Genomic DNA, 22053 nt, shown 5'->3' with positions numbered 1-22053 from the left:
AGAAAGTAGTCATCGAATGAAAAATAAAATATTTGCAACTTGGACTGCTTCTCCATTCTATTGGTTCCCACAATTGTTCCACAAGTCTTCTGTATGGCATAGTCACCATTTATAAAACTTGCAGATATGTTAAGACTACAATACACTTTTTGAAAGATATACCCACCATTTGACTGTACAACATGTTTTATTCCACAATCCAGATTTTGGCCTTAGGCCATTTTCAAGTGTTACAACTGCAGTAGATTAATCAGATTTTTGATATGTAAGTAAGAGAACAAATCATGCAGCCTATACATTAATTTAACTGTTTACCCAGCTATTTTACTGATACTTGTACTTTTAATGTGTTTTAATCTGTAGCAGTTTTAACACTTGAAAATTGCCAAGGCCAAAATCTAGACTGTGGAATGAAATCTGTTGTACAGTCATATGGAAGATACACCTTTCAAAAAGTTTCACATGACATTGGCACCACACCAAAGTAAAATCATTACAATATACTTATCTCTTAATTTAAGCTATTGCTTGTTATACATAAAGAAAACAATCTGTTTAATGAAGAGGCATTGACTTTTGATATTATTTGAAAGGATGAAGATGACAGACAAATACTGATGGCTAACAGTATTTAGAACTGAATAAAACTTTACCTGTAACCATAACACACCGTAATTTAGCTGTCTGTAGATGGTGAATGACACCCAGTGTCTCGGCCTTTAAGCTGTTACACAGCATCAGAAGTCCAAGAAATGTAAGATCACATTCCATCTGAAAAATATAAGTTGATTAGATATTCTTCTGACCTTAAAAAGTTGCACACTATCACAATAATAGATGATACTGCTTCATGTCGAGTGCATACACAGGACTAAAAATTTGTAAAACAGTACTATAATACGGAACACTTTCATTGATCTCTTATCACTTTCACCATGAAAATAGGAAAAGTTGTCAATTTTCTAGCATTTTAACCTCCTATGTCTGCTAAAATATGTGATGCAAAAGACATACAGTCTAGATGTTTAATATGATGTATAATGTGTCTCTTCCGGTTCAGGATCTTTCCAATACCAACACACATGAACTTAGAATATTCTGTTTCACTTATTGATTTTATTTCTAACAATGTGTTCAGGTCTTGTTCTTTACATAAATTGCATATACTGTACTGTATCCGAGTTCACTGACAGTTCATTTGCAGATAACCGCTTACTAATTGTCAGGATAATTTTATTCACATTTCTAAGAGATGATATTTCTCCATTGGGCTTAATCATAACACTTTGGATATACAATGGAATACTAGGGTGTAAAAAAAGGGAGGGAGGGAGGGGGGGGGGGGGGGTGAGAGAGAGAGAGAGAGAGAGAGAGAGAGAGAGAGAGAGAGAGAGAATATGAGGCATTGCTCCAAACAACCTAATAATAATAATAAATACACTACTGGCCATTAAAATTTCTACATCCACGAAGATGACGTGTTACAGACACGAAATTTAACCGACAGGAAGAAGATGCTGTGATATGCAAATGATTAGCTTTTCAGAGCATTCACACAAGGTTGGCGCTGGTGGCAACACCTACAACGTGCTGACATGAGGAAAGTTTCCAACTGACTTCTCATACACAAACAGCAGTTGACCAGCGTTACCTGGTGAAACGCTGTTGTGATGCCTTGTGTAAGGAGGAGAAATGCATACCATCACGTTTCTGACTTTGATAAAGGTCAGATTGTAGCCTATTGCGATTGTGGTTTATCGTAACGTGACATTGCTGCTTGCGTTGGTCGAGAGCCAATGACTGTTAGCAGAATATGGAATCGGTGGGTAATACGGAATGCCGTGTTGGATCCCAACGGCCTCGTATCACTAGCAGTCGAGATAACTGGCATCTTATTCGCATGGCTGTAATGGATCCTGCAGTCACGTCTTGATCCCTGAGTCAACAGATGGGGATGTTTGCAAGACAACAACCATCTGCACGAACAGTTCGACGATGTTTGCAGCAGCATGGACTATCAGCTTGGAGACCATGGCTGCGGTTACCCTTGACACTGCATCACAGACAGGAGCGCCTGCGATGGTTTACTCAATGACAAACCTGGGTGCACGAATGGCAAAACGTCATTTGTTCGGATGAATCTAGGTTCTGTTTACAGCATCATGATGGTCAAAAAAATGGTTCAAATGGCTCTGAGCACTATGGGACTTAACATCTGTGGTCATCAGTCCCCTAGAACTTAGAACTACTTAAACCTAACTAACCTAAGGACATCACCCACATCCATGCCCGAGGCAGGATTCGAACCTGCGACCGTAGCGGTCACGCGGTTCCAGACTGAAGCACCTAGAACCACAAGGCCACACCAGCCGGCCATGATGGTCACATCTGTGTTTGGCGACATCACGGTGAACACACATTGGAAACATGTATTCATCATCACCCGGCATGATGGTATGGGGTGCCATTGGTTACACGTCTCTGTTACCTCTTGTTTGTATTGACAGCACTTTGAACAGTGGGCATTACATTTAAGATGTGTTACGACCCGTGGTTCTACCCTTCATTCGATTCCTGCAAAACCCTACATTTCAGCAGGTCCTGTACGGGCCTTTCTGGATACAGAAAATGTTCGACTGCTGCCGTGGCCAGCACATTCTCCAGATCTCTCACCAATTGAAAACGTCTGGTCAATGGTGGCCGAGCAACTGGCTCGTCACAATACGCCAGTCACTACTCTTGATGAACTGTGGTATCGTGTTGAAGCTGCACGGGCAGTTGTACCTGTACACGCCATCCAAGCTCTGTTTGACTCAATGTCCAGGTGTATCAAGGCTGTTATTACGGCCAGAGGTTGTTGTTCTGGGTACTGATTTCTCAGGATCTATGCACCCAAATTGTGTGAAAATGTAATCACATGTCAGTTCTAGTATAATATATTTGTCCAATGAATACCCGTTTATCATCTGCATTTCTTCTTGGTGTAGCAATTTTAATGGCCAGTAGTGTATATTCACAAACCTAAGTTGCATGCAGCTCTGCTGCACAGAAACAGACATTTATCTTTGCTGCTGGCATCATTACTATGGGTTTGATCAACATGCAAATATTATGCAAACACTGTGAGCAGAAATGGGGATTCCTGGAGTAAGAAGGTATTCTTTTCTTGAAGCACCATTGAAAAAGTTTAGAGAACTGGCACTTGCAACAGACTGCAGACCGATTTTTTGACACTAATGTACATCTCATGTACGGACTCCAAAGGCAAGATAAGAGAACTCAGAACTTGTATGGAAACATACAGACAGTTTTTCCCTCATTCTGCTCTGTTTGCGAGTGGAACAGTACAGGGAATGACTAGTTATGGTACAAGGTACCCTCCACCATGCACTGTATGGTAGCTTGCAGAAAATGTATGTAGACACGCTAGGTTCACTGCACTACATGTTAAGAGTTGCAACACCCCCACCCCAATCCTGGCCCCCCCCCCCCACATTACCAGCTTAGCTCCTAGACATGATATCTATGGCAGATAATGTAGACATAACAATAACAAAAGTGAACTCAATATTGATCCATGTGGTGCATTTGCTGTGGCCATTCCCCATTTTGAAGAGACTGTTTCATTGTGTTCCCTCCTAGAGTTTCTTAATGTGACAGTCTGCACATTTTTTAGTTATTTAGGGTGAGAACACAGTATAGTGTGTGCAAAATGCAGTGGCTACTAGGTGAGCAGTCAGCGGGAGGAGCATGGGGAGAGCGGCAGTGGTGGTGGTGGTGATGGTGGTGGTGGGAGGGGAAGTCACTCAGAGTGTTGTAGGGGAAATGCTGAGCACTGTAGGTGAAATACCATTTGAAACTGATGACTACACTCATATTTTTGGTAAATATTATGCAGGGCCCCTCCATGCCTGCACTTGCATAGTGACCATTCAAAAACAATTGTCACCACTTCTTTGGTTAATATCTACAAAGAATTCTGCCAAAACGCAGCAATTTATTTTCCCCTGGTTAGTTAACCATTTGTAACTTTCAGAGAAGAGTCACGAGGGGGAAATTTTGAGTAAAGCCTACATAATTCTCTTGTTGCTATGTTAAAATTTGCTTCTTATGTCAGAACTCAGCAGGGTTTACACAGTCTCACACTATATTCAACTAGATAACTGTATACATTATTAACTGAGTCAATGAACATTTACCACTTCTCTTCTGGCTCGTTGTGCTTGGGACCATGAAAACTTGGGATCTAAATCTCTATATGCCAATGCTATAATTCTGAAGCCACCAGAGGCATAATTTGTAAGTATTCTGTGTAGATCTCGTGGCACTAGGAATAAAACAAAAATAGGTTAGTTAATAATACAAGTTTCACTACAAATATATTTATAAGGGGTGTTCAAAAAGAAACGAGCCGCAGGCATAATTACACAAACCAGTACCTGGATGTTATAACTATTAACCCTGGCTGTTGAGACACTAGTCCCACTATGGCACAAGGCCATGAATGGCTGTCTCATAAAATTCCCAGGGTTGCAATATTAACCAGTTTCATACGTACAGCTGGACGTCATCATCCAAAGTGAATCGTTTGCCTCTCAGGGCCTTTTTAAGGGAGAGAGAGGTCTGGACTGTATGGAGGGTGGCCAAGAACGTCCCATTTGAATTTCTGCAGGAGTGCCACGACTGTGTTGGCTGAATGAGGCTTTGCATAGTCATGGAGCAGAATGACCCCACGGATAAGATTGCCTGGTTGTTTTGATTTGATCTCTTGGCAAAGGGTGGTCAAGGTTTGCGAGTAATGCTGGGCATTCATTCACTGTTGTCCCATGCTCCAGGAAGTGAATCAGAAGGGGGGCATCTTGGTCAAAGAAGAACATCAGCATAACCTTTCCTGCACTCATGTAGACGACAATGTCCAACTTTTGGTGCGGAACTGGTTAACATCGCAGCCCCGGGAATTTTATGAGACAGCCATTCACCGCCTTGTGTCATGGTGGGACAAGTGTCAACAGCCAGGGTCAATATTTCTAACATACAGGTACTGGTTTCTGTAATTATGCCTCCGGCTCATTTCTTTTTGAATGCCCCTTATAGCAACAAAATCTAGGCATTTGGTAAGCAAAGTGGGGGAACATGGACAAAACATTTGTATAATACTTCCCATCTATATAAAGACCACTAAAAAATTACACAAAAATATGAGCATGGCTAATGGGAGCTTATTTAACACACCACTACAACTAATGAAAACTTTATGCACACATAATGAAGAAAATTGGATGTCACATGAATGATGCTGCTGGTAAAATGGAAAAATCAGCACGTAAACTGCAAATATCCAACGTTAAATTATCAGAATGTTATAAAGTCCACCATATTTATAAAAAAAATTGCATTAATTAGAAATTAGCCACAAAAGAAGAACGCTGAGTTCAACATCTTGTTGAGAGATGAAGCATTGGCTCAGTTCATGAATTACGAGGAAGGGAAACATCTTGGCAGCTAAACGGAACTTATGTACATCATTTATTACAGAAGTACCTCCACTACTGAAGGCTAGTTTAAACATAAAAGTAATTGAGCTATGAGTTAATTAAGTGACTAACAAGAAACATATATTTAATCATTACAAAAACGCTCAAAATATATCTGGCATCTTGCTATGGGGAAAGAATGACATCTGATGGTGTCAGGACCGCTTCTGATCTGAACGTCATGAACCTTTCCCTGCAACCTGTTGCTTCGAGGATGAGGGGGAAAATGCGGTGTTGAGAGGCACCTGCTGGTCGTGTGCCTTCTTGACACTCACTACGGAACTGTTGCTGGACTTTTCTGTGGCAGCTGATTAGATTGCTTTATCCTTACTCAATTTGCCTTGGCATGTACACATGCAAGTACAGGTGCTGGTGGTGGTAAGTGGTTGTACTGTGGACGTTGTCTGCATCGAAGTGTCGACCTTAGGAAAAAGTTTCTTCACCATAGAAGCATAAAAAGTGGTAAAGAAAGGAGGTTTTGTCGCCTTATATCCCTTTTTGGCTTCTGCATAGAGGATCCACATGATGACTTATTTCTTGGATTTTTCATTCCTCTGCAAAAACAGGGCAGCCTCAGCTACAGACTGGGTGGCTCCCAGAGCAATTAACGCAGACTGCTGGAGAGGGACAGTCAGTCCCAGCTTCATGGACTGCCTTTCCACATCTCCCATAGGTCCCTTCACCCCTGCAGCTCACCATTGTGTGAGCAAAATGCTGGCATTTGTAGCACTGCATAGGGTTAGGTTCATAAGGCCTAACGCTAATTGGAGGAAACCTGCCACGATGTGGTCAGGCAGCAATGGAGAATTTAAGGTCACAACGAAGGTGGCGGTCTTCTCAATTTCTCCATTATTCCTAAACATCCTTTGTTCTATGTCTACTATTGCCTGTAATGCCCATACCTGTTTAAGTTCAGCTATGTTGATGTCCATAATGTCACGGCATGTGACCACACCCTTACTGCAGTCGAGTGAGTTATGCAAATCAACAATTACATTATACTCACCCAATCTTTTTGGAATTCCTAAGTAGTTCCACCTGCTTTGCCCTGTTAGTCTCAACCAGTAGGGAACCATTCCTCAGCTGCTTGATAGATTTCAGTCTTCCAGCAAGTCCTTCCAAGCCTTTATGGATATAGCAGAGGGACACATTTTTAAACATCCCCTCCTTCTTCTTAATCACAAAAAACACATACTGATTTATGATTCTTGAGCCCTGGTACTATAATTCAACTTATTCCGATTCTCAGCAGGCAGGGTGTATACGCAGATGAGGAAAAAAAACATTCTCTGATTTTTCCTGGATTTCCCGGTTTTTTTTAAAAAAAAAAAAACTTTCTCCTGGATGAAAATACGCTTTTTCCCTGTTAAGTAACAGTATACTTTTCCTTGGAACTGTAACGCTTATCAATCATTTCAATACTTGTGGTTTTATACACCGACGTAGAATTTCCCGGCACTTTAGAAAATGAAACTCAGGGGAAAAACACGTTTTGGAAAGATGTCTGATGTGCAGCAACATTTACACTGCATATTTTCATATTACGAAAGTATAAATTCGAATTTCACCAAACACTGCATGTTACTTTTCGAAGGATTGAAATAGAGGTTGCGATGTGCTTTTGTAAGCCAGTTGTAGCTCATGTCAAGCGATCTCGCCAGCCAATGTCAGCGGATATTCAGACCACAGAACACATGATATAGTCAGCCAATAGCAACATCAATGTTAAGTAGTGCGAACACACAAATAGGAAAAGGTAATGGTTTAAATTAATGAACATAGTGTTCCTACAAGAAAAGAAAAGCTTTCACGTATAATATTGGCCTCTGAGATTAATAAGCTGCAAGAGAAGCTAAGCTTTCACACACAATGTTGATCTTTTTTGCACACACAAATGTGACAGTAAAATTTTTAACAACGATATGGAGGTCTGATCTTCTGGGCTCGAAAATATTCTATATGGTCGTCCTCAAAGATTTGAATTTTGAATGAGAGTCAAATGCTCTGCTATTAAATTCATCGGACATTTGCGCACAGAGTTCACCTTCTGTAAAAGGAAATTAAATTTACTTGAAAGTAACGCTTTTCAAACAACCATTTGGAATATTTTCCTGAAACCTGTTAGAAATAGATTTGTTTCAGCAGTTGTGCCAGATGACAGGCGTCGCCGCGCTTGCGCAGCTACGATGACGCAGGAAGCCCGTACGTTCGTACATGTAAAACATTAAAAGATCTTATATGATGTCATAAAAGAAACAAGACATTAGAGGATACTCCAAGAGCATGGGAATTTTGTGAACCATACCAAAATGCATAATTCGGCTTAAAGTCCACATTCGTATGTCCAGATTCAGATGTAAATTTTCTTGGAGTACCAGTACCGCATTATCTCACGTTTGGTTCTTTATTATGGCATAATGCCATACGCGCTAGATGATGAAAACGTGAACTTGCAAACCCAGTCAGCGATTGTCGTTCACCATGTAGCGAACAGTTGAAACACACGTCATTTCAAATAAATTGACTGTCTCAGCAAAAAAGATTAATAAAAGTCAAATTTCTTTAACAAACCAACAAAAATAACTTCATTGTTCTGCAAGGCAATTAACGTTTGACTCTCAGAAAGGTGGAAACTAAATAAAATCTGAACTAATAACATATTTTAGCCTTCCATAATTATGTGAATGTATTTTAATTCACTTGATAGCTCCCAGCCACAGAAATCTGTTTTGCTTTCATTTGACATGAGAGCAATAAACAAAGAGGAAACAGCAAAATCACTTAACTCTGACTGCACTGCACATAATATCCGGATATACAATATTTCTGAACTGGGGCAATATTAGATAGTGGCGCTTCCCCTCCCTCCAGCGTTCGAGGTAGGACGCCAAAAATTAAAAAAAAAAAATCGACTTTTCAAAAATATCTTCATTTTGTAGCACACATCTTTCTGATGAGTCTGATACATAAAACATATATGATTGAGGGAACATAAGACACGTTATTTGGTCTTAAGTGTGCCGAAGTGCAGTGCCACATCTCTGTATTTCGCTCTGTGAAATTCAAACGTGTAATATTTTGTAATGGGTGCCATCAAACTATATTCAGGCCAGTGGAAATTAAAATGTCCTGTGGTGCCTCTCCTGCTCCCAGTTGGCCAGTTTGACATCCTGCCCCCAATTAAAAAAATCTCACAATTAATAGTGGGTGGGATTATTTGTAACTGGGAGAACAAGAATTCTTCAGAAAATTTGCAGTCTTTACTGCCTATTAGCTAATAACTGCTGTTTCGAGTGACATAAAATTAAATGTGGGATACATAAAATGAGTAAAGACAAGAGACAAGCAATACAGTACACATTTCCTCAATCCTTAAGTCCTAGCATTTTTTTCTCTCTAATCTTGCCACGGCTTTATATGGCATACTTTCCTTTCTGGGAAAGAATCTATTACCTCATCAAAGTTCGTCAACATTTTTCTACATGAAAAAATGAAATTTCATTGTCTACTACCAGAAAAGCTGTTAATACAAATAGTACCCAAGACTGGTGTGGTTTCTCGATCTGATTACGTGTATTTTGTGACTGTGTGCTAGATAAAATGAAACAGGCCTGCCTAATATTGCAGCAATTGTTACACACACCAAATAAACAAGACTGTTTTCGCACAAATGGTCATTTTTATAACATGACAGAATATAATTCATGAAGTACCAATATCAAATGCCTATTAGGCCTACTACAAACAAAAAGTTTTATGTTAGGAAATAGTTTCACATTTCATTCATACTCTCGAGCTTCTGAAGCATGAGATCAAAAAGTAGTAATATGAAATTTTTATTTAAATTTGGAATCGTCATATTCTTCCGTAATTTGTGAGAGCCTCCATTTCTTCTCCTTCCTCGTTCTAACAAACAATCTTGTCATCACTAATTCTGTAACTATTCCTGCCAGTGTCAAAATTTATTCTCTGGTTAACTTCACTAATCCTGCCACAATCACCGGTTTAGTTATCCCGCATTTGTTCTCCGGGTAGGTGTTATTACGTGTTCGTGCAACGTGTTTTCCACGCTACTCCCAGAATACAACTTAAAGCGGCTGCTAGCCGGGGACCGTATAACTCGTCCTTCATAGTGCGGCGCTCTGGCCAAAAATGTTTTGTCAAAATTTCATTTTCTTGGATACACAGAGAAGACAATACGTAATCTTAGTTGCCTGTTATTCCTGTTAGTCGTTTATTTCCACTCTGGTACTCTGAATCTATGGATTCGCTAGTAATTATAACTATGCTGATCATATGCAAACCCAGTCAACCACATAAACAGCGATTGTCGTTCACCATTTCGGCTTTATGCGCTCGGCTCGTATAGACCGTCCCCTTTTGTCTACAGGAAAGTTTATTTCTAGATGCGACGGATGCTGGGTGCTTTGTGAAACAAGGTCTTTTTCCTCAATAATATGTATTGAGTCTTCCTCATTCCATGTAAATGTTGCACAATGGTGGAATGATCACAGTTCATCACATTTACAAGTTCTTGAGTACACTAATGTGGATCACAGTGGATTAACATGTTTAAATGATCATCACCAAACCCTGAAGCTCTTCCTGAATGTGGAGTGACATATCAAAATGGTCCTCCTTAAAATGAGAAAACTATTTTCTTGCCTTGCTCTGTGCAAAGACATTATCCTCTTATACAGCACAAATGTTTCTGGCTGCCTACGGTGCTGTCACCCATCTATTGAACTCAAACAGAAGAATATGCCAGAAATATTCCTACTTCTCCACTTGGCACTCCATTTTCTAGCATTCACAGCTCCACTCACTATATACAAATGACAAAATAACAATATGTAAACTGCAATAGCAACAGTGAACTACAAATAAACAATGACAATTGATAAGTAAACCCACATCAACCAGAATACCACCACACAAAACAAAAATGCTACAAATTTATGCACCAACTAAATAATCTGGTAAAACAAATCTATACAGGCAAGTTACCAGGCCAAAAGCCAGGAAAAATCAATGTGTACATATTATTATAGACCCGACGCATGAACTGAAACGACAAAATGTTAAGTATGACAATTTCTTTACATTATATGCATTAGATTGATGAATTCATGAACTGGAAAAAAACTTGTTACAAAATGAACAATCAGGGGCGATTGGCAGAAGGATACAAACAGGAAATTCTTTAATAAGCTCCAGTGGTGGAAATCTGAACTCCATACGTGCCAGATGTAAATTCTGTCCATCAATTTGTGACAACAAAACCATTATGAAGAGCTAAAATTGTATCAAACATGTCCTAATTCTCGTGTTACATACTGCTGCCCATATTGTGGAATCTAATAAGCTGTCTGTATTGATGTTGAGCTGAGGCAGCTAGATATTTAGAAATTATAACTACTACAGTTTCCCTGTTACTAGCAATTCCTATTTTGTTCAATTTCAAAATAACTGCACAATAAATAATTTTTAAGTCACTGATATGAATGTTAGCTTCAAATACTGTAATATTTATTTTATGGCAAATAATACCCTATTCACTTTTAATATAGAAAGCTGAAATTTATGAATTACTGTTATTGTAATTTCAAACGTAAGTAAGTTGACAATTTTTTTAAAATTTTATTCATCTACAAACTAATTAAAAACTCCATTGTGTGACGTTTCATTGAAAACCAGGGTCTTCTGATTATGTTAGATGATTGATTGCAGGTAATGCTGAAAATTAATTTTGTTGCAAAAAGAACTTGAAATTAAAATGACTTAATAACTTCTTAGTATTATCCATTTAATACCAGTCAAGTCATTATGACCAAAACAGAAGACAGCTGTTTTAAGGATTGGAGCAGGTTTAAATGAAGTATTCTTAGGATTCCAATCATATCAGGTAATTTAAATGTCAGCAAGTTTGGGTACAGTTGTTTCCTTACTGGTAAGACTGCTGACACAGTCCACCATAACCATACTTCTGGCTGAGACACTGTGGCCACGTTATTAGCACTTGCACACCACAATACATCATTTAATGTCTACTGTGATCATTGCAAGTCTGTGAAAGTTGCATTACATGATCTGCTTGTTTTTTTAGCAACATATTTATTAAAAACTTGTTTTGCCTCTTTGAAGATGCTCTCCCAGATAGCATAACCAAAGTGCTAGTGAGTAGAAGGAGTGTAACTATCACACAGAAGTCATAATGCTTGGCAATGGATAAAAGCTACAATGAAAGCTGCTAGATGTTCAACCAAATGATCTGGCTGGAAAAAGAATGCTGATGCAAATTTAATTGATATCTTTTTCTGTAAACATTTTCACATATTTTAGACATTTCCACAACACACTTTAAGATGTCAATGAAATTTTTAAGTATTTCAAAATGATAGATTAAGCTTTCTACACTGCGATGCAAAATTAAGCTTGGATTTTTTGTTTACAAACACTTAGTCTTTGAAACCCCACATGAAGGAGGCAATAAAATATGATTTACTTTGATTTTCCCCCCCTGGATGTGTGTCATTTATTTTACACCTTACCAGTTTCTTTCCTGCACAGGCTAACAATTTTTTCTGGGGCACCTTTGCAATAAACTGTCATGAACTTGCTGCCCAGAACTCTAGTGATGACTGACATGCACTGAGCTGCAGATGTGAAAGGAAACTGACGTAGAATCCCAACTTCATATGGAATCTAAAACAAAATGTTGAGGAATATAAGCACCTGTAAAATAACATACTGGAATAGTGCAGTGGAAATGGACAGCTTCAAGCTCAGTTAACATGAAAATTCATTCATCACATAATGATGTAACAGACAAGGTAAAATGTAAACATTTCCAAGAAATTAATCTATAAAATAAAATATTTCTGTGCGAAAGATAGAATAAATGTTACAGGAAATGTTCACTGAGAAACAATCTTGATGAAGATGAGGATTTAAGGGACTTTGGTCGTTTGATACCATGGTCTTCAAAGTGCACACTACAATACATTAAGAGTAGCATGATTAAAAGTGGTAAAAACTTTATACTTTATATGGTAATATGTACCAAATTGTAATCCTAAGACAGCCACACGTTTGACGTTTGCTGTCCCCCCCCCCCCCCCCCCCAAACACACTAATAAAAAACTTGTCTTAATTCAGTTACTAAAATTTTGTCAAAGGGTATGAATGAGAATCAAAGAGCAGCACCTAAAATAAAGTAGGCCACTAATATAACCATCTGGGACTTCCACTGCAAATTTCTCCCCATCGTGATGATATGATGACCCTCTGTATATTACTCCAACAGCCTAAGACAGTTTCCTGCATTCTGTTACTTAATTAAGAACTAAACCAGGTATGTGCTGAACTATGTATTACATAAAAAAATCTGAAAGTATTTCTGGATCATTACTTGTTCTGGCTATTCTGTACATGTCCTTTTTCTGTTATGAAGACACTCTTATACCTGTGGTAGACCAAGATTTCTTGACTAACTTCCTATTACTAAATTTAATTATCTTTTATGGAAAACAATCTCCAAAAATTGTTACAAACTCATTAAGAAATATGAGGGTTGAATGAAAAGTAATGCCCCCGCTTTCGATAATTCAGTTTGGAAGGGAATATTTTAATAAATCAAATGAAGAAAAAATCCTTTGAATGTGATCTTTAATTACCAATATTCACTTTTCCACATAATCGCCAGTCAATTGGATACATTTCTGCCAACAATGAACAAGTTCTTTGCAGCCGTCATGGATGAAGTCGACACTCAGTTTCCGCAACCACAGTCTCACAGTTCCCTCGACGTCTTCATCAGAAGCATAATGGTGTCCCCGCAGATTGTCTTTCATTATCAGGGGCACATGGAAGTCAGACGGTGCTAAATCTGGACTGTATGGAGGATGCCGTACGGTGATGAGATTCAGTCTCTGAAGTTCTGCTGTGGTGGCACATGAAGTGTGTGGTTTGGCATTGTCATGTGACCCACACGTTCTTGTGAAATGCCGATTGTCCTTGCAATTTCTCTCCGAGCGATATTATGATCGTCCTGAATCGATCTGTCAACATTTTGCTAGTGAAACTTTGTGGTTGCTGTGACAGGACTTCCAAACTCTGTTTGTCACACAGGTCAGATGTTCCCGCTCAAGATCTTTAAACTTACTTGCCCAACGATGCACAGCACTCACATCAACACAATCGCCATAAACTGCTTTCATTCTCTGATGCATCTCCCCTGGGGTGACACCTTCTGATGTCAAGAATTCAATGACTGCATGTTGCTTAAATTGCATTGACCAACCATCTGCGCAGGGTTCCATACTTTACACTGTAACAACACAACTGTTCACTGCTAAGGCTTCCTGGCAAATGGAGCTGTAGAGATGAGGCTACGGAACAAGCCAGTACCTGCCGCATACCATTGCTGCCAACTTTTGAAGAGTTATGAAGATGGAGACATTACTTTTCAGTCAACCCTCGTATGTTGAATTTAGAACTAGTGTTATGCTCATTGTAAACTTCACCAGAGTTGACATTTCTAAGCCTTCTTCAACATATTCAGTAGCTTTTTCAATCATTTTCTGAGTGTTTCTAAACTGTGCACAGAGCTAAGTTATGTAATGTGACTAACTGTGTATCATCATCTGATGATCTGTTTACCACAGAGTAAACATGCATTTCTTTAACTTCCGTTTTTTGTATAAGAACATTGTCTATAGGGGTATTATGATCTAGAGTTGTTGGTTTGAAAGAGAGAGATATTATTTTGACAAAATTCATTAATGAACAATGTTTTTTCTGGAAATAGCAGTTATTATTGCCAGCTTTTTGAACATGTCTCTGCAGGATGTTCTTGAGATCACACTGCAGAGAATTCATATTATATGGTTTTGTACTGGGGGAAACTTCAGCTTGGCTTGACGTATTACCCAAAAAGTAATCCCATATGACATTATGGAATGAAAGTAAGCAAAGAATGCTAGCTTTTTATATTATGTCAGCTCTGAGTGATAACACTTGCATTTAAAATATATGTTTGTGCAGGCACTTCAGCAGTTCTGCTGTATGTGCTCCCAATCGAATTTATCATCAAGTTTTATTCGAAGAAATTTGCTCTGTTAACCTCTTTTAACCGCTTACCATACTTTAGATATATACTAGAAGGAAGCCTCTTAAAGTTCTGAACTGCATATAGTTTGTGTGTGTGCGTGTGCCAAGAGCTATTGCTCTCTGCCATGTGATTTGCCACATTTTTGAGTCCCTGATCTGAATCTGTAAAAGTTACACTTGTATTATGCAGAAGTACACTGCCAGGAAAAAAAAGTGCGACACCCTCAAGGACTGTGTTCACTGTCATCAGGTTATAATATATGCACAATATGATGTAGTATTAGTGATTAATTTGTCATGGTCACTGGTGATCATATGGCACTCAGGACATCTCTCTGTGTACCCTCTGTTTTGACTTTGCAGGCATTAACTGTGCTGAGTTTAGAGGTGAAAAGTTTTTGTAACATCCATTCTAGGATACAGTCATGCCCCACTGATGAGTACATACTCATGTTGAACAGCATCAGCCATTTGAATGAGGTCACACTGTGGGCCTGTACATAGTTTGAGAGACGTGTTGATAGGTTGTTGCAGATGATGTGTACAATGGATTGGTGCTGAGTTGTTGCTTTCAACACTTCCATCCCCATAGACCAGGTTACATACAACTTTGTATTACAGATGCATCATGTGAGCAGTGGTGGCTGACTGATCATCATCCAAAACAAATCTGGGCACATCTTTCATCCCCTGTGTCATCAGGGACCATTGGGAACTGTCTGCTTGCAACAGGATTAAGATCATGTGTGCCTCTGGGCAGGCTACCATTGACACCACAACACCACCAAGCAAGGGCTACTCTGGTGTCATGAAAGAATTAAATGGGGAATGGAAAGGTGTTCTGTTGTCTTCAGTGATGAGAAGCGGTTCTGTCTTTATTCGAGTGATGGACCTACACATTTACGGTGTATATCTGGTGAGCTGCCTATTCCAGAATGCATTTGCTCATGACAGACAGGTCCCATTCCAGGCAATACAGTGAGAAAGGTGGCAGCAGACGGAGGGGGGGGGGGGGCATCAGTTACAACTGGTGGTCACATCTGATGTTTCTGCAGAGTAAAGTAACCAGTGCCCACAACATTGCACAGGCTATAATCCCACTGCTACTGCCATTTCGTCAACAGGAATACTGATGTGCTTCTTCATCAGGACAGTGAACATCCATATGTGGCTGCTGCGCTGCAATGCGCTCTTCATAGTGTACACCGACTGGCATGGCTAGCAGGACCGCCAGGACTCTGACCAATTGAACACGGATGGGACATGAAGTGGGGTCTTACGCGTTCTCGAAGACATGCAAGAACCACTGCTGAATTGCAACTAAAGGCCCAAGATGCAGTCTACTGCAGGACACCATTTGTCACCTTGATGATCATTTTCATGTGAGAATAAATGCCTTTATTGCCATCAGAGAGGGCTACAGTGTGTTTTGATGTGACTGGACACCTTTTACTTTGAGATGGATGTTCAACTTGGTCCGAAATTGTTATCACATACTCCTACAATGATGAACTACCTGTCACCTCACTTATCAATCAAACGATCTTACCCTTGAGGGTGTTGCACTTTTTTTGGCAGTGTATAACAACTTTGAAGTTATTTGCTATGGTCAAAGGAAAGTCATTAGTGTATACAAGAAAAAGAATGGAGTCTACCATGATACCTTGAAGGATACGCTTAACACAGTGCCACATTAACATACAACCTCACTTCCTACCGAGCGAGGTGGCGCAGTGGCTAGCACACTGGACTCGCATTCGGGAGGACGACGGTTCAATCCCGCGTCCGGCCGTCCTGATTTAGGTTTTCCGTGATTTCCCTAAATTGCTCCAGGCAAATGCCGGGATGGTTCCTTTGAAAGGGCGCGGCCGACTTCCTTCCCCGTCCTTCCCTAATCCGATGAGACCGATGACCTCGCTGTCTGGTCTCTTCCCCCAAAACAACCCAACCCCAATACCCTCATTTCCTGTCATGCAACAGTATAAAGCAGCCCACTGCTTCTTACAACTCACATAACATTAAATTGAGCTGAAAGTCATCTTTCTATGTTCCACAATGTTCTACTTTATTTTGTTCTATACCACATGCTACACATTCAATAGTCTGTTACATCATCATCAAACATTCCCAGTGATTGCAGTTCTCCACCAACATCATCTAATATTCTGTGCCTGAAGAAAAATATTGCTTGATGAACACATGAACCAGTTCTAAAATCGAACTGTGAAAGTGTTATGCTCTGAGGAACATGTAACTACTCTGTTGTGCACTGCCTTTTGAAATACTTTTGACAACATTGGAAAAAATTATATTTAGGGTGGTCAGGAAATCTTAAAATTTAGTTGGGGTGTTGAAAAGTAGGTTGTGCTGAGAAATAATCATAAAAAAATAAAAAAAATATGCTGTGCTGTTTGCTTGTTAATTAGCACTGAAGTCAGACAATCAGGCCATAGTGCATCCAAAATCAAGTGGCCCACCAGAGCTGGTCTCACCAAACATCATCTGCATTTGGTTCCCTAAAGCCAAAGAAGAAAGTGATATAAAAATTGGACATGGGAAAGGATCAAACCTGATCAAATGGCTAAGCAGTCTCGTGTACTGTCATCTATGCTATGAGAACAACTGACACAAACTGTACCTGGCAGACTATTTGAATTTGCTAGTGCAATGGCCAAATTGTTTAACTTCAATGCTAATTAACTGAAAAACAGTGCAACATAAGAATTATTTCTCAGCACAGCCTACTCTGCAGCAACCTTACCAGCTACTTAAGTCAGATTGGGAAAAGACCTACCTGAAGAGATAAGTTTCATGAATAAATAAGCACATCATTGCCTTAGAAGGCACGAATACAAATTACTGTTGGCCATTAAAACTGCATCACCATGAAGACAGCATGTAAGAAACATCGACTTTGGCAAAATTGTGGCCTACCGAGACCGGTTTATAGTTCAATAATACTGCTGTTTGAATTGGGCAGGATCTCTAGCTGTAGCTGTGAATATAGAACTGATGGGTTCAGGAGGGCTGTGCACACTGTCAAGCAGGATTTTAGTAGCCCCACATGACTAGTATTCGAAAGACCAGACACATTTTTCATATGGGTGTGCACCATCGAACAGGCCATCATGTACTTTCTGTCAGGAAATAGGCTTGTTTGCAGCAAAACAAGTACCCACCTGGACAGTACGACGATGCTAGGAGCACCACAGAATGTCAGTATGATTACCACTGTTGCAGTTTCCCTTGTGTGGCAACATGGAGAGGTACTTGAACAGTGGTGCACCGAACAACAACACTGGACACAAGAGTGGCACCATGTCGTCTTTTCTCCAGTACCAATTCCGATTCACAACCGATGTACCCAAACACGAGAAGGAAAACAAGCACTGTCAGATTGTGATCGTCAATGTCGTACAGGCCGGTCACCACACGGAACGATACAGGATGTAGCTGCATGCACACCACAATTACTAATTTGGACAGCAGCCATTACATTTTTGCTCTGATACAATCAGTGGCTATGTAACGTCTTCAGTGTCTTTATGACATTACCTTTCAACAAATAAGGTGAGATCACATGCTGCCTGCACTGTCCTGACCTATCTATTGCCCTGGTCAGCACATTCTCTAGGTCTCTCATGCCTGTGGCCATGGGTCACAAAAAGACTGGAGCACCACCAGTAGTCAGCCAGGTATGGCTGATGAATTCTGGGATACTTGCACTTATCTGCCAAGACCAGTCCGATTTGATGCCCACGTGGATTAGGGCCACTGTTGCTGCCAGAGGTGGAATCTCTGTTTTTTTGCATCATGTACACCCACAAATCACCTACATATTTAATCATGTGTTCTGCCTACTTCACTGTATATAGACAGTAAAGTAAAATGTCACCATCTTATGTCATTCCTATTGCTGCAATTTTACTGGCCACCAGTGTAGTTTTTTTTCTAACACATTTACAAAATCATGTTATTAAGAACTACATCACTTGAATCAACAGGTAGTCATCACTATCATTAAAGGAAAGATGTAAACATTTATTTGGACCATTTTCTACTATAATAAGTGCAAGTAACTCAGCACCTGTCAAGCAATTTAAGAAGCGATACCATCTCATATCATCATCTTAATATATTATTCATTCACACAAGGAAAATGTGTTGTACCAAGACTTCAGTAAATTTTCCAACTGGCACCTGCAGATCCATCACCATCCTATCAGTAAAGTGAGCAATTGATTCCTCTTATTATTTAAGCGAGAACAGAAAATTTAAAAGTAATACAAAATTATTTTAAAATTACCTCAGATTCATTGAAAGGTGTCATGAGGAAAGATCCCTCCCCACCGCACAGGATCTGGAAACAAAGTGAAATTTATATCTAACAGTTTTTTCAACCTTTTCACTATTTATTGCTAGCTATAAACATCTTTCATTTGCTAGTGATGGCATTCTACACAGAAAGAAATATTACGACTATGATGAAGATAGTGGTGATAATGGATGATGATAAGTAAGAGAATACTCTTTTCTACAATGAAGTAATAAAGCAGTGTTCTCGATAAAAGTTTATAGTTCACCAGTATACTAGTAATCTCTCTCATGCTGCTTCTAATGAGAAAAATGCAAAGTAAGATATATCAAGAAATTTACTGATTTGCCACTGTAAAATGAGTGACTACTATTCTGTTGCTTCCATTCTTACATATGCATCTATTGCTGTCTGTGAGACTAGCAACTTACCACTGTATCCCTCACTATAAATCTAATATTCTTCCTTTGACAACTGCTATAACACTGCAAGATTAATCATAACACTGCAAGATTAATCATAACAACTTCTTTGAAGGTTTTATTCCAGAAATTTCCTTTGAGTGTAGATTACCACAGAAAATTTTGCGGACAGTTGTAAAGTAAATTCCGTCACAAATGGCACCTCTGGACATCAATGGCGAAAGTCTTTCTTATATTTATGGCATTACAGTTCAGAATAAGTGTGGATTGGAGGTTAAGTGGATAAGCGCCAGTCTTAAAGCACAAATGTCCAGGTTTGCCTGTCCTAGGATATTTTTTGTCACTTGTTACCTCTGGCAATGATTGTTAATAGGGAAAAATGACACAGTAAACATTAAATTGTAGGTCCTCCTACAACTGCCTAGGTAGGTTAGTTGGCAGGTTGGAGGAAGACAAGGGTGATACCAGTTGAAATAGAACCATGCCTAATAAACTACTGCAGTGTTCCAAAAAATGTTTCAAATGGCTCTGAGCACTATGGGACTTAACATCTGTGGTCATCAGTCCCCTAGAACTTAGAACTACTTAAACCTAACTAACCTAAGGACATCACACACATCCATGCCCGAGGCAGGATTCGAACCTGCGACCGTAGCAGTCGCGTGGTTCTGGACTGCGCGCCTAGAACCGCTAGACCACCGCGGACGGCTGCAGTGTACAAACCAACCTTTGAGTTGAGGACAACTTTGGCTTAATTTTATAGAATGTAGTGACTGCAGTGTACAATGAAAGTACTCAAAATTTATTTGAGGTATGCCACTAGTTTTGTTCACCAATTTCATGTTTCACTAACTACATAAGTGATCAATGTTTTGTCTGTGATAAAAAGATAGCCTCAATTTTCTCTTCTTATAGAGGCCTTGAGGCAGTTCTCACAAATGACACTGATGTAATTTGCAGTTGTTTGAGAGTGAATTCTTACAGGGCTCTAAAAGTGCAGTTCAGAAGGATAAATCAGCATTTGTTCTTTTTTGTGGCTTAGTTCCATAAAGATCAGTTGTATCACAAGAAACAAGAGAAGATGAGTGCCTTTCAGCTGCAGCAGATACTGGACAATTCACAGAAAAAACAAAAAGATACTACGAATCTGCAAACCGTTAGAGCATAAAAAAATGTTATACGAAGATAGTGCAAGATAGCAATGCAGTGACCATGAGCGGTGCCTTCTGAACCAGCAGCCAATACAGTGAATTATAGTAAGTAAATAAAAATATCTCTGATGGGCTTTCTATAGCTGACTTTGTTATAAAAGAGTCTATGCAGTAAAAACTACCTATAACACACTTGACAAGTACACTGCCATGAAGAAGAGCAGGACAAGAACACAGCTATAAGAATTTTAGGCACTGTATGAGAAAATGATAAAGGTGTGATAGTGGATGGATGTAAAAGTCCTACAGTTAGTTGAAATTGTATCACTAACTTCAGAGTAACACAGAGGAGGAACCAATGGGATTCACACTTGATACAAGTAGCACTGCCCACCATCAATGTGGGGCTCGCTGAGTGAATTCATGTGGGCCATGACCCTTGTGAGTTACGGTCTGCAAAGGAAGGGGCCCATTCTCACTGATACATCTGATGCAGTCCATTACAATCCATTGGCCAGGAATAATTATGAGTGCTCACCAGTCCACGGACTAGACTTTCCACCTACAGACTCAATTTTGATTGTTGTTCACAGTCACAGATGACCCGCTTTAACAACCTCAGACTTGTACTTGGTACCACTGACCTACACAACCATGCCACCATGTCATTACAATAATGCATAAACTGAAATGCCCCATTCATGCATGTAAATTTGTAAGCACACAGAATATTGAAGTTTTCTTAATACACTCCTGGAAATTGAAATAAGAACACCGTGAATTCATTGTCCCAGGAAGGGGAAACTTTATTGACACATTCCTGGGGTCAGATACATCACATGATCACACTGACAGAACCACAGGCACATAGACACAGGCAACAGAGCATGCACAATGTCGGCACTAGTACAGTGTATATCCACCTTTCGCAGCAATGCAGGCTGCTATTCTCCCATGGAGACGATTGTAGAGATGCTGGATGTAGTCCTGTGGAACGGCTTGCCATGCCATTTCCACCTGGCGCCTCAGTTGGACCAGCGTTCGTGCTGGACGTGCAGAACGCGTGAGACGACGCTTCATCCAGTCCCAAACATGCTCAATGGGGGACAGATCCGGAGATCTTGCTGGCCAGGGTAGTTGACTTACACCTTCTAGAGCACGTTGGGTGGCACGGGATACACGCGGACGTGCATTGTCCTGTTGGAACAGCAAGTTCCCTTGCCGGTCTAGGAATGGTAGAACGATGGGTTCGATGACGGTTTGGATGTACCGTGCACTATTCAGTGTCCCCTCGACGATCACCAGTGGTGTACGGCCAGTGTAGGAGATCGCTCCCCACACCATGATGCCGGGTGTTGGCCCTGTGTGCCTCGGTCGTATGCAGTCCTGATTGTGGCGCTCACCTGCACGGCGCCAAACACGCATACGACCATCATTGGCACCAAGGCAGAAGCGACTCTCATCGTTGAAGACGACACGTCTCCATTCGTCCCTCCATTCACGCCTGTCGCGACACCACT

At 40.0% G+C, this 22053-nt stretch overlaps 1 protein-coding gene across 1 annotated transcript in view; it reads right to left on the bottom strand.

The window, feature by feature from the left end:
* LOC124556611 (polyamine-transporting ATPase 13A3-like) overlaps nucleotides 1–22053 on the bottom strand; it is a 281733-nt gene that overhangs the window by 74605 nt on the left and 185075 nt on the right. The window contains exons 11-14 of the mRNA XM_047130578.1: nucleotides 18952–19005; nucleotides 12086–12239; nucleotides 4200–4327; nucleotides 654–771 (exon numbers count right to left, since the gene is read on the bottom strand). Of these exons, the coding sequence (XP_046986534.1) occupies nucleotides 654–771; nucleotides 4200–4327; nucleotides 12086–12239; nucleotides 18952–19005 (454 nt within the window). The remainder of the gene's footprint in view (nucleotides 1–653; nucleotides 772–4199; nucleotides 4328–12085; nucleotides 12240–18951; nucleotides 19006–22053) is intronic.

This window comes from Schistocerca americana, chromosome X (assembly GCF_021461395.2).
Source record: "Schistocerca americana isolate TAMUIC-IGC-003095 chromosome X, iqSchAmer2.1, whole genome shotgun sequence".
Taxonomy (NCBI): domain Eukaryota; kingdom Metazoa; phylum Arthropoda; class Insecta; order Orthoptera; family Acrididae; genus Schistocerca; species Schistocerca americana.
The sequence above is the reverse complement of the archived record's forward strand: the minus strand, read 5'-3'. Positions and strand labels throughout refer to the sequence as shown.